The following is a 13,540-nucleotide window of genomic DNA, read 5'->3' as shown; positions in this document are numbered from 1 at the left end:
TACCATTTGGAACATGAACTGGTAATCCAGTCAGGATTTGGAATGAATTTAAATTGTGTTTCTTAATATTCTTTGTGATTCTTCAGGCAGGGATTAGGATAGTTTTAATGCAAATTTAATGAATATTTTGATCTCCCTGGAAGTATGGATTATGGATGGATTTAGAGACATATTTGCAGTTCATGAAATGTTACTTTGAAATGTATTCTAGAGTTTATAAGGAACATTGGCAGACAAATTTGAAGTGTTGTAGATTTTTTTGTATGTCTGGTAATGCATTGTACAGTTAGAATAATTAACAAAATAACAAAACAAATGATGTTTTGTTTGTTTGATTCTGCACATGTCTGAATGTTTATTTAATTATGATCATTGATTCTGTCCTGTAATGTTTTGCAGAGTCTTCTCACTGTCCAGATGACCAGATGAGACTGATCCTGGAGTAAATCCTAGACTGCAATATTTACCACAACATAAATTATATAAAGCCCTACTCCTGTTACTTCACCTGTCGTTGTAATAGGACGAGAGCAGAGCACGAATCTCAGCAGACACAGCGTTATCCTGCAGCAGAAGACCCTCAGAGGAGGGTGTGGCAAGAGGGGCTGCCAGGGGGGGGGGGTTAGGAAAACCGAAAGGGAGGTTGGCGAGAAGAGGTGGAGTGGATAGGAGGTGTGCAACAGGTGGAGTTCAGTATGTGTTTTGATGGTCATGAGAGAAATCGATAAGGGTCGATGCGTGTTTATTAAGGAAATGAATGTTACGGCATGATGAGGGAAGAAAAAAAGATTTGCTCAAGGATAAAACGTCATTTATCCGTTAGAAATTAATGGTGAGATGTGATAAAGAATGTGGCATTCATCATGAATATTTATGAAGACAGGAGGAAAATAATAAAGAAGGACAAAAGAGACAGAGCAAACAATGATGGATTCAGGACACACAAGGAAAATTGGAAAGGACACAGAGGAACAGAGAAACAGAAGACAGAGAGTGAGTCAGTGTGTCAGAGATAAGACCCATTCTATTCTACAGTACAGAGAAGTAAAGCAGCAGAGTGTGAGTTTGAGATATCGGAGAGGGGAATTTAATTGTGGCAGTGTTTCTCATGCACACGGACCCAAGGAATTAAAGCTACGCGCAGTCACATGCAATGCAAGCACAGTGCTTTCTTTCCCTGCCTTCGCTTTGAATTGTTTCCACTTATGTCTTCGGCTAAAAGGGTTTTTGATTGCATGTGCACAGTGATATAATCAGGGAGAGATCTTACCCATTTCGTGATAGAGTGAGCCCTGTTTTGGTGTGAGAGGGGCCGGTTTCCGTGGTGATGGCAGTTCAATTTTCATTAAGTCATCACAGCACTGTTTCCATTGGCCTGTATGTTGGAGACAAACTGTCACTTTCAACGCACTAATGAGCAGATGTAGAATATACGACAGTACAGTATACAGTATGTCCTTGAAATTGAATCCTATGGTAGTGTATGTGAGTGACTGTATGTATCACACTCTTCCTGTGTTATAGCGAGTACTTACTCATGTCATAGAAATGCTGCCAAAAGGCCTCCATCCACCGGTGTGTGTCCTCACGGCTGTCAGTTGTCAGTGTGTGTGTGACCTCCTCACCCCCGTACTGGTTACTGATACAGATATTCTGAACTTTACTTTGAGGGTCTTTCTCTGACGCACGTATTCTGGTCTCCTGAAACATGAGAGCGACAAAGAATACAATCATCTGCTATAAAATTACTACAATTAGGAATGAATGCCAGCACTCCTAAATGAACAAAATTCATATGCTGCAACAAGTGATCATTACGGCAATTGTAATTGTAAGTCCCCAATGAAAATAAGCCCCTCACTAATAAAGCCACTAATTAGCGCTCTTCCAAACCATTTCCCTTCAGCAATTATCCAACAAAAGGTGCAGACTCCCAATTCCCACATCCTCGTTGTACTCCAAATGTGTCTAGGTCCGTTTGTGACCACTAGATGGCAGTGTTGTTCCATTCAACGCACTGCGCTCCCTCCTCCTCCTCCTTCTACTTCTTCTTCTTCTTTAGAAGAGACAACTGACTAACAAAAAGGATCATATAGACCTGATCTGATCTGACTGACTTGGCTTAAGGTCAGCTGTGAGCTCAGGGTCAGAGGCTACAAACGACTGAATGAGTCATGGAAGGAATGAGAAGCCCCACAGGCATCAACTCAGACACAGACACAGGAAATAAGATGATCAACAGGCTGACTGACTGTTCTTCACTTTAGCGCCTGGAACAACGGCGGGATGAGAGAAATATGATTCGTAGTTGGATGGGGCAGACCGCCTTGTCTTATTGAGTCTGAAAAGACTGGAGAACATCCTGAACGGATTTCATTTTGATATCTTCAAAGTCTTTTATCTGGAGATGCCTGCTCTTTTCCAGCTTTGCTGAACATTTTACACAGTAACACCTGAAAGCTGAGTTTCCTAATCTTGGCTTCCAAGCAGCTCTACTAGGGCAACTGGAGGCTAAATACCTTGCTCAAGGGCACCTTAATAGCAGTTACTAAGAGAAGAGCTCATTTCCCATTTACTTCTTTTGGCACAGAGTCTACCAGTTGGTTTGAGATTTAAACTGGCAGAAAATCACAAACCCAATTCCCATCTATGCTGCCGATGCCTCAGGCATCAAACAAATCTGTATGGGTTTTGTAAGGCTGGATCAACCTCTGGGGCTTTTATTCCATTCCACATAGTTTCTCCATTTTCATGTGATTTATTTGCTGACCTTGTTGATGGCAATGGTGAAAGCTGGCTCAACGTTAGCCTCTACGTCTTCTTGCCGGTGGTAGCAAAAAAGGCTTGTTCCCTTTAATACGGCGTACACTTTTGTCCAACTCTGAGGGTCACCTCCCAACTGCTGCGAGGTAGAGAAAAAGATCAGTCAGGTGTTGAGTAAAAGACGGGGAGAGAAACACAAAGAGAGATGGCAACATAAGAAGGACACGAGGAAGGTGGAGGAGGAGAAAAAGACAGAAATAAACCAGGACAAAAGCCAAAAAACTATTGAAACCCTGAGAGGCAAAGTTCCCCTGTCACACCTGCCAACTTACCTTCACTTTCAAGCATCCACTCATCATCTGTTGGGTCATACAGCGAGGCTGAGCTGCGAGGCGGCAACACATACTGCCATAGAGCGGCAGCCAATACGAACACTCTTCTACAGGGAGGGAGGGAGAGAGAGAGGTGAAAATAAACACCATGAATAAATAAAAATATTCCCACATGATTTTCAAAATACACACACAAACATGTATAGCTATGTGCATCCATATACACAGACACACACACTTCTTCCCCTCGTCATACACCCCCCCCCCCCCCCCCTTTGGCTCACAAAACAAGGCACAGGGGTGTAAAAGACTGGCAGCTGCAGGGAGTGTCATGAAGTGCAGCAATGAAACTTTACAGCAAGCTGAAGGGCCAATGAATAAAACACTAGGGGCCTCTCCGTCAGAGGGTCTGGGCCCTTGTTAGCCCACATCATTACAGCTTTACACAGCAGCCACCTCACTACCACAACCTTTATTACTGTGACCTTGACAATGGCTGTCTGTCAGAGAGGAAGGGGAAGAAGAAAGAGGGGGAAGAAGAAAGAGGGGGAGAGAGAGAAGACGTGTAGTACGCTAGCTTTAAGGGAAATTATTAAAATGCAGGGAACAGAAGCGAGACAGTGATGAGTGAGAGAAGCACAAAAACAGACAGATGGCTGATTTGGCGGAGAAAAGAGAAAGATGGTGAGGAGACAGATTGATGGAGGCTGCCACTCACCGTTGCCTGAGATGGTGAGGTCATGTGTGCGAAAACTGTCCTGGACGTGTGACAGTGACATGGTGGTATGAGCTAAGAGGTGGTACTTTGGGCCCCTGTCAACACACAAGAGAGGGAATAGAAATGAGCATTGAGCATACATGTTCACAGTTAAACATGTTCTCCCTCTACCCAATACTTTACTATCTAATATTTGAGACTTACGGTACAGAGGGAACTGGCAGCAGAAGAGGAGTTGCCCCTCCGTTACTAACAGGACTACATGGCCCAGGCTCCATGGCTGCCCGGAACTTCTTCCCAGCTGATCGCCCCAGCGACGAGCTCAGTTTACTGGCTAGTTTCCTTGGCGTGCTCCCTGCTGAGTAGTCGTCCTCCGAGCAGCAGCTATACAGCTCAACACGCATCTCAAACCCCGGGCTGGCTTCATTACTGCAAAAGGAACCACACATGAGGAACATGACCATATCAGAGTTTGTTTTGTGAGCATTACACTTTATGCGGCGGATAGATGACTTACAATACAATGGTGTTGTCAAAGCAAATATCGGTGAGAGTCCGGTCCACTATCACCATGTCTGTGTCAAAGATCTCTCCTCCTAGCTGCAGCAGGCAGAACACTGCACACCGATGAAGCTCTACAAATAGATGAGGTGGAACAGCAGGGGGGAAAAAAGAGGAAAACAATCTGTGAAACACTGCCTTTATGTGACATCTCAACAGATTTCATTCAATTGCATCACTTGAAACCTCAATTTCAGCTCCAAGACAGCATCACTCTCAAGATGTAGGTAACTGTTTAAAAAAAACATGTTTAGGCCAGAGGCTTATAGCCTGAGCAGTTAAAGTTTGAAAGAAGATCAGCTTCTCCACCTGGTTGACAAGCACTTCTACTGTTGTTAGTTTCAGTTCAGCAAACTCAATGGCCAGCTGTGCTAAGAATACCTATGGAGCCTTGCAAGCTTGTTTTGTAGTTGAAACTGAAGCACATGGTCTTTAATGTTGCAGTAGCCAATGAGAGCTAGGTGACAAGGTTCATGTTCTTTATACATTGTGAATGAACTCAGGAAACAGCTTTGAAAAAAGCTGTAATACCCTTTTTGAGGAAAGCTTCTCCAATGATTATAGTGAATCCTTGTGCTGAAACACCAGCGTATTCATAATAACAGTGAGACATGCGTGTAAGAAATGGTACCTTGGGTAGATTGTTGTAATATAAATCGTGTGGCCCCCGATGGTCTGCATTCTCTATCTAATTGTGTGTTTTTCTTCTTTTTATACTCCAAACATTGTATTCAGTTTGCTACTCAAAATTCAAGGTTAAAACTGAAAAGGCTGACTGAGGTGATCTGCTCCTACTTATGTGCTTCCCTGTGTACGGCACATTGACACTTAATATTCACACTCATTATTCCAAGTATGAGCTCAACGCTCTGCTTCAAATGTGATTGGACACGTGGCAGAGGAACATGCTTTACTCCTCCTCACCTCCCGGGCTCAGTTTATGTCTCGATGTGCTTAATGACCTTGACTAACAGCCTCATTAAGCTTTGTTAAGAGTCTACTACCTGTCTCTTGAGTTCATTTATATGCACAGGTCATGCAGATTAATCCTGTTCAAGTTGCCAGGGGAGAGAATGAGCTCTGAGACCGTTATAATGACTGCACGGGCGTTAACCCACATTGACTCTATCAAGAGGAGGTGGCATAGCAAATAGTCAATCTAAAGATTACCATTGTTCTATTTTCAGTGCACCATTGAATTCTGAAAGGCCATGAAAACATTTAAATATGAAATGTTTCACAGTAATATTCCACAGGAAATAAAGGGAGTTCCTTAAATGCACAACAGACTTCATTTATACTAATAGTGACCCAGCACCTGTGTGCTGTTGCTACTTAGAGCCAAGAAGCAAAGCCAGCAGGCATGTGCAGTGGGCCACGTTGTGCTGCCAGGAGTTTCTCATGTCTAGAAAAATATGTGCCGGGAAAATACAGAGATATCTGGTAAAGCCAAAACAGATTGTAATAATCAGCTCCAGGAACTGTGCTATACCCTGCATAGAGTGGAGACAATGTCACACTGTATGGTCTGTTTGCACAGTCGAATGGGTCAGCAGACTTTTTTTAAATATGAAACTCAAAGTCCACATCAGTGTTTTACCCTCGAGCCAACGATGAAAGGTGAGTTTTGTTCTTTAGTCATGAAGTCAGTGATTTACTCACCTCTGTGATTGAACAAAGCTTTTACACACATCTTTGAATTTTATGACCGTGTGAAGCCACATACCAGTTCCCTCAGAAGCAAATCATTAATAAATCCTACAGGCATAAATCATTAATACTCCCATCAATGAATTTCTTCACACGCATACAGAGGTGGCTCCTCACCTCCTTTGTTCTTGAAGTACTCTGTGTCTTTCCACATGAGAGGGATCCGAAGATCTGTAACGACAGCAGACGAGGGATTAGACCACAAAAATGTTAATAACCCTTCGTGTCTCACTGATGTGTGTGTATCTGAATGTTACTCTCCTTACCCATGCTGCTAATTATTGTCTGTGTGTGTGTGTGTATATGTGTGTGTGTGTGTGTGTGTGTGTGTGTGTGTGTGTGTGTTGTAAACTCTCCAGCTGGGCACCAGACATGCCGCAGTGGCCCCATGAACCTGCACCCACAGTCTCACATCTCATTAATATTTATTTTTTTGACCTTCTCATCATGTTCTAAAAACAAAAGAAACTACAACTTGAACAAAAGCCCTGTTGTCTTGGTGTCCCCGGTGTGAATTATCTCTCTGCAGTGCGTCTGCGATGCAAACAGAGAAGCTCCGTAATCATTCATCCGACTGCCCTCTGTCATATTGCAATGCGCAGCTTCTGAAGTCAGCCTCTGCCTGACAAGTGGAGCTCTGCGTTAAATCCTAACACTAAAGTGATCACAAAGATCTGATTTCCCTTTACAATTGCTGGCCCTCGTCCTAATCTCTAACAATGAATAAATTACACGAGGTATTACTTGCCTGAGATGGCAACTTTTCCTTTGCATGGGAGTCTGTCGTCCATCGGCCCCGCGTCCGACGACCTCCGCGTGACCTTCTGCATGACCTGAGCCTCCTTCATCCTCTGCAGCTCCGACATGTAGGCCATGATACGAGTGCTGCAGGTCTGCAGGCTCTTCGCCGCCTCCAACGCCTGGTCTTTCTGGGAGCAGGCGGCCAGCAGCTTGCAGGCCCCGTCGCGCATTCGGATCTCATGATCAATCTTCTTCTGGATGTCGCTGTCCTGCAAGGACAAGGGAAGGTGGAGAAGGGAAAAAGGAGAGCGTGTTAGGAACAAATAAAGCACAACTATTGAAAGTGACACTAAGAGAGCAAAACCTCAGCCCAGATCAGCACTTTCTTAGCCTCACACTGCAAAACAACGGGGTGCAGTAACTGGTCTTGGTCATGTTGGGTCAATATATTCATGGGCAAACCCAGACTATATCAGAAAAGTAGAAATGTTTAAAGTGTTTTTAGTTCAGTTGTATTAACCATGTGTGTGCCGTGCCCTACAGTGTCAACATTGTTTTGTGTATATAAATCATTGCAAAGCTTTGAACAAAGTGTTTCCTTTTGCAATGTATCTGAGATGTTCTGCTACTGGTGTGTGTGTGGGTGTGTGAAGGATTTTGACACAAAGAGCCCTTTTTTCAAAATCATGCTGAAGCAATCTTAAAAAAACAAACTGTAAATGACGGATAATGACACATTTGAAAATAATCTTGTCTTTGGCAAATGGAGGAAGACATTATTAAAGAAGTGCAAGGGAAGAAAATGCATGACTTCTCTCATAGCTAGCAATACAAAAAAAGAGCATTTTTGCAAGAATAGGAGAAATTAGGAAGAGAAGAAGACATCGAGAGTCTGGAGTAGAATAAAGGTATCTTGTGGGTACATTAGTGAGGTTGTCTCTGAAAGCACTCAGGAGTCTGTGTTCAGTGGTGTGTGTGCGTGAGAGTAGTGACATGGACAATATTCAAACACGTGGCCTTTTGCCCTCTTACCAACGAGCCCACCCCGCTGAGCAGACACAGAGATGCTGAATCATTTAGTGCAAACTTAATTCACCACACACACACACACACACACACACACACACACACACACACACACACACACCTCAAGTGCTAGAATAAAGAATGAAGCTGTCAAACGTTGAACCTCTGCAGCCCAAATGAGAGACCCCAGACACACAAATGCACACATACACACTTGTATGGTCATGGTCCCTTTCCTCAAGCTGCTTTCTCAAAGGAAAACAAATACAATATTGTTTAACTAAATTTGACCTGGCTTATCTGGGGCAAAATATACTCTGTACACTTTTGCAGGAGTACACACACACACACACACACACACACACACACACACACACACACACACACACCGTGGACACATGAACACACACTCACAACCCTAAGCACATGCCGACAGTAAATGTTCCTCAAAACTGTCTGGCTCTACCTCTGGGGATGCTCTCCAGAGTTTAAACAAAGCTTTAAGCCACTCTTCAATATGTCTGCAGTACAAAAACACCGTACGCATGAACTTAAAACAGTAGCCAGTGAGGGAAAGAACTGGCATGTGAGGTGAGAGGGATGAGAGAAGCACAAAGAGATCCAAGAATCAAACAAAGACCGAGCAGAAGCAAAGCCGGGTTGACCTTGAGTGTTAGTGCCAGCGCTCTCTTTTTCAAGCTAAAACACCTTTGAATCGCGCATTTGCACATCAATCGCCTCAAGCCAAGGAATATTGATCAGTAAGGTCGTCTTTAAAGAAATGGTTAAAACAAATTTGGAAACCATGACTGTTACTTTGTGTTTCTAATGAATGAATGCCGTGCAGCATCTGCCCGACTGCTGGAGAATGTGTATGCGTTCCCCTCCTCTTCACTGATACGTTAACAATCCCTTTGCCCTTCTATTCCCACCCCTCTCTCTGTCTGATAAATGCATTCTCCTCCTCTTCTCTAATATTTCTAATTTCTCTTTCTCTCCCTCTCTCTCATTTCTCTCTCTCCCTCTCTCTCTCTCTCTCTCTCTCTCCCTCATTTCTCTTTCTCTTCTCCCTCTCCCTCTCTTTCATTTATCTCTCTCTCTCTCCCTGCCTGATTCCAATGAATTTTTTATTCTTTTGATTTAAGCTTTTATACTTTCTCCGCTCATTTCCTTCCGCCTTCTCTCACGCTCCATCCGTTCCACTTCACCGTTCTCAATCGGCTTTTCTTTCTTCTCCTCAAAACCCCCTTTTTCTCCTTTCTACCTGTCCCTTTATTAGCATGAGTCCAACTCTTTTTTTCAACCCAGGCGCAGTGGGAAGAGGAATGAATGCAGTTTGGACATAAAAGTCCACATTTTGAAGCTGATTCTCGCCACAACACAGCGTTAAAATGAGCTTTTGTGTGGTTTCTAATTAACCACAGCATTGAAACAACTAACTTGCTTCTTGGCATATAACAACACTTGGTCTGCATGGTGGTGTAAGCTACACTAACAGCTGTAAATCACACATAAGAGCCAACTATTCAAACCGCCAAGACATTAAAACACTGTAAGTAATAAGTCTGGCATACAGGATCTATTTCTCCACAGAAGCACAGCCAGCGTGAAGAGTTATCGGACCAAATCAGTGCATGATTGAGTGTATTTATACTGATGAAGATAATGATCAGTCTAGAGTTGTGTAAAATATGCACTGTGGCTGTTGAACACAATGTAGCTACACAAATAAGCCTGCCATTAAATAAACCCTTTTGTTACTGAAAACCAATTAAAGTCTTGACTGCGAAACAAAGGAGACCAATTTACAGCAACGGTATAAAGATAGATAGCAGTTAACTACTGGATGTCTGCAAAGTACAAGTGGAGAATTCAATTTTACAGGTCAAGTGTTTGTTTATGAGAGTTTATTGGCTGATTGAGATGGTTTTCTTTTATTCAAGTGTGTTTTGGAGTGAGAATAAGTAATTATAAATGAGAATAGGAGAGAAAGAGAGGAGGAGGATGCACATTCAAGCCTGATTCTTATGCAGCGAATACTTTAAGAGAGACTTAAAAGACAGCAACATACAATTTGCATATTTCGAGGATCAGCAATATTAAAATAATAAGCGCAAGGTTTAAAACTCCCAGACAACAAACATGAAAAGTATCCACTGTTTCCATAAGTCCATACGTTTTACGTACAGAAAGACGAAATAAACAGTTTGGATAAAATGATTCAATCAGAACCAAACCATTAGGAGTAAGCGATAGACATAAACAAAGAAGGGGAGAACAAACTAAATGTGAACCACGGATAAAGAGAGAAAGGAGAGAAAGCCCAGCTCTGGCTGTGTCCAAATGTCCTCGTCAATGGTGGCACCACAAGCCATCCTCCATGCACCACTGAGCTGGAGGCTAGCCAGCCAACTTTGAAGAAATGCACACACACACATATGTACTACACACACATACACAGAGAAAAAGGAGCTGTCACCACAGTCCAGTTTCATGAAGCGGGTCTTTGAGTGACCTGCTAGGAGGAGGTCCTGTATTTATAGCAGCTAAATTAACAGGCTTCTCCTTCTGGGGGATCTCAGAATAGAAGACGAACAGCCTAGATTTAACTTTAATCCAAGCGTCTGCCTGTATGTCGGTCTAACAGAGTTCAGCAAACTGACATAAAACACTCACAGACGGCAAAGTAAAAGATTCATACAATGAGCGACGAGTAACAACCTTGCAAACACACACGGAGTCGCAGTGATTGCCTCACACAGAGTGGCAGGTGTTAGACCAGTGGGCAATGCTTGAGTGTGCCTGTCTGTAACGGTGGCAGCGTGGACAGCAGCCAGACACAGGGTGAAGGAAGTGTGGATGGGTGACGGGGACTCAGTGAATGCTGGGTATCAAGCAGTGACGCAGAGGAGAGGTGGTGCAGTCCAAGAAAACAAGGGGGGGTGCTTGAGAAAAAGAGTAGAGAGGAGGGAGAGTGAAGAGTAGAAAAAGAGATATAGGTTGACAAGGGCGAAAGGCAGTTGGGAGAAAAAAAGAGAGAACAGGAACGGCAAGTGGAAGAAAGAGAACGAGAAAGCACAGTGTGGGGTGAGGGGGCGAGGACAGAGGGTTGTGAGGATGACAGGCAAGACAGAGGGAGTTCAAGGTGCTGGACTCGCAAGAGAAGACAACAATGAGGGGAAAACAAGTTGGCAAAAGGGAGGTGGCAGTCAGGAAATGAAGAGAGAGGTGGTGGGTTCTATATAAGCAAATCTGCTGCTAAGGTAACGAAGCATAACGCTCTGTAAATGAACAGGCGTGGAAATAATTGGGAGAGAGAGTGTCTTTTTCTGAGAGGAAAAAAAAAAGAACCTCTCCAAAACATGACAGTTGCACTGGTGGTTAAAGACAGGACACTTCTTAATTACTTGTTGGCGATTTACTTGGAAAGAGAGGTACTGTATGGCAGAATCTGGATCAACAGCATACTGTTTCCTCCTTCTCAAACCTGTTATTGTCCCTGTGAAGTTTTCTAGTTAAATCATAAAGATGGTAGAGCGGGTTGTCTAATAATCTCATGTCTGGTGGTTCAATCCCCGTCCACGTGTTGAAGTGTCCTCAAGCAAGACACACATATGTGTATAAAGAAATGTCTTTCAAATTAATGTAGCAATAAAAGAAATCATGAATAGTATGTGCTTTAGGACTGGGCGATAATTCAATGTGATCATTTATCGTCTTTCCAAGGAATCATATTGTGATGAAATCATATATCGAGATATCATGACACAGAATGTTGTCGTCTATAACTAGAACATACTAACACAAACATTTCTCAGAATATGGAATATTTTGAGGGAATATCATTAGAAGATTGCGGTTTTCTTTACTACTTTGGCTTTTTTGTTGTTTTGTAGAGCGTCATCTCTTGTATGAAAAGTGCTCTATAAATTAAGATTATTATTATTATTATTATTATTATTATTATTACTCAGTTTAATGTGATTAACAAACTGAACAACCTTCCAGTCACACGCTTCTGGACAGGCTGTAAATGTGCACTTGGATACCAAATATTGGTTCAAATAAATTGGGAGTAGAGTTTTTCAACAGCAGTGTGCAGGATTTTATTCATTCATTCAGCATTATTGTTCAATATACCCAATATGTTTATGAAAATAATCTTTTTTTTTGTATTTAATTCACATTAGGAGTATAAGAATAGGCTTTACTCTGTGGTTATTTCATATAGACTATTCATTTATTTAATTGCCAGAACATTTATATAGACCAACATATATTGTTATATATTGAGATATATACTGTATATTGTTATCAAGATATTAAATGAAGATTGTAGCCATATCGCCCAGCCCCATGTCACACAATATATTCTGGAAGCATCACTGCATGACACACACAATATATGCATAACACCAATGTAACCTTTCAGCAGGTCATTTGATGCCTCAGTAGATACCAGATGGTCACTTCCTCCATCACCTCTCTGTCCCCATCTGGCTGTGTGTGTTGATCCTCATTTGTGTGTCTGTGGGTGTGATCTCAGAGACACTAACACACACACACAGCTACACAAACACACACACACACACACACACACACACACACATGCTGGTTTGGGGATTTGACACTGTTGCATATGGTGTGTAATGGTTTGTTTATTATGTGTTGTTCTGCATGAATAGGTTTTCCTGTACAGATCACTGACCCTTGACCTTTGAACTCGATCCCTGAGCAGACCAGACGGCTGCAGTTACAGCAGGGGTTAGTCCACGGGGTTAGGTTTAACACACAAATGAACATGTTAGCCGGCTGTGCACAATAGCATAGTGCACCTCTGAAACATGTGCACATACACAACAGACATTTAACATAACATTTAACATAAAACCGTGTCAACTTCTCAAAGTTGTTTTCTTTTTGAACAGGCAAGACGCCACAGCTCACTGGCTCAATACAAAAGCTTGTCGGACAGACTGAATGAAAGAGGTTGACAGAAAGAGGTTGATAAGAAAAAAAAGAGAGTCACAAGAGGACAACAGTGGAGAATAACAACAGCAGGACTAAAACACACTCCGACAAAAAAGGCAAGAGTCTTGCTCACACACAGAGACACACACAGGCAGACAAACACACAAGCTCACATATTCCCACATACATACTTAATCAGTCAATCGTCATGGCCACAGCCATTAAGATTGTCACAAATGGGCTCTGTCTCTATTTCACATACACAAGAATCACAAAGAACTGCAAATTCCTGACCACTCCCATACGTCGGGACTTCACTGACCAAACTGCTGGCTTTCAATTAGCCAGCCACAACTATGTGCCTCGCCTTTCTCTCCACCCACATCCGCTACTTTCCCTCATGCTCACTCTCTTCCCCTCCCACACCCAGAGCATGGCTGCAGTAAAGGATGGAGTGAGCGGTTGAGAGCGCAAGAAAGATAAAGAGATAAATGAGGACAGAGAAAGAAAATCCATCGCAAATTAGCTGAGAGAGGGTTAGATTATGAGAGAAAATGAAAAGTGAGAATGAGGATACAAGTAGAGTAGAGGGAGAGCGGGAAGAACGAGGGAGCAAGAAGAATGGAGAGAATTAGGGTGAATGGATGTTGGGGGAGGAAGTCCCATTGCTAATGTGACTGTCAGTAACACACGCATATCACTTTCATCACCCACAAAC

The 13,540-nt window shown here is 42.7% G+C and overlaps 1 protein-coding gene across 4 annotated transcripts in view; it reads right to left on the bottom strand.

The window, feature by feature from the left end:
- The window catches only part of rtkna (rhotekin a), a 53,326-nt gene that overhangs the window by 2,364 nt on the left and 37,422 nt on the right, over nt 1–13,540 (bottom strand). For 3 of the 4 annotated variants that reach the window (XM_029439498.1, XM_029439499.1, XM_029439500.1), the window contains exons 2-10: nt 6,833–7,094; nt 6,202–6,255; nt 4,331–4,448; nt 4,018–4,242; nt 3,814–3,908; nt 3,096–3,202; nt 2,771–2,902; nt 1,536–1,701; nt 1,271–1,375 (exon numbers count right to left, since the gene is read on the bottom strand). In XM_029439498.1, coding sequence (XP_029295358.1) covers nt 1,271–1,375; nt 1,536–1,701; nt 2,771–2,902; nt 3,096–3,202; nt 3,814–3,908; nt 4,018–4,242; nt 4,331–4,448; nt 6,202–6,255; nt 6,833–7,094 — 1,264 coding nt within the window. Of the gene's footprint in view, nt 1–508; nt 606–1,270; nt 1,376–1,535; nt 1,702–2,770; nt 2,903–3,095; nt 3,203–3,813; nt 3,909–4,017; nt 4,243–4,330; nt 4,449–6,201; nt 6,256–6,832; nt 7,095–13,540 lie in introns of all 4 variants that reach the window. The other variant, XM_029439501.1, reaches the window with a different exon arrangement.

The sequence above is a fragment of the Cottoperca gobio genome, chromosome 9 (genome assembly GCF_900634415.1).
Source record: "Cottoperca gobio chromosome 9, fCotGob3.1, whole genome shotgun sequence".
NCBI classification, from domain to species: domain Eukaryota; kingdom Metazoa; phylum Chordata; class Actinopteri; order Perciformes; family Bovichtidae; genus Cottoperca; species Cottoperca gobio.
The sequence above is the reverse complement of the archived record's forward strand: the minus strand, read 5'-3'. Positions and strand labels throughout refer to the sequence as shown.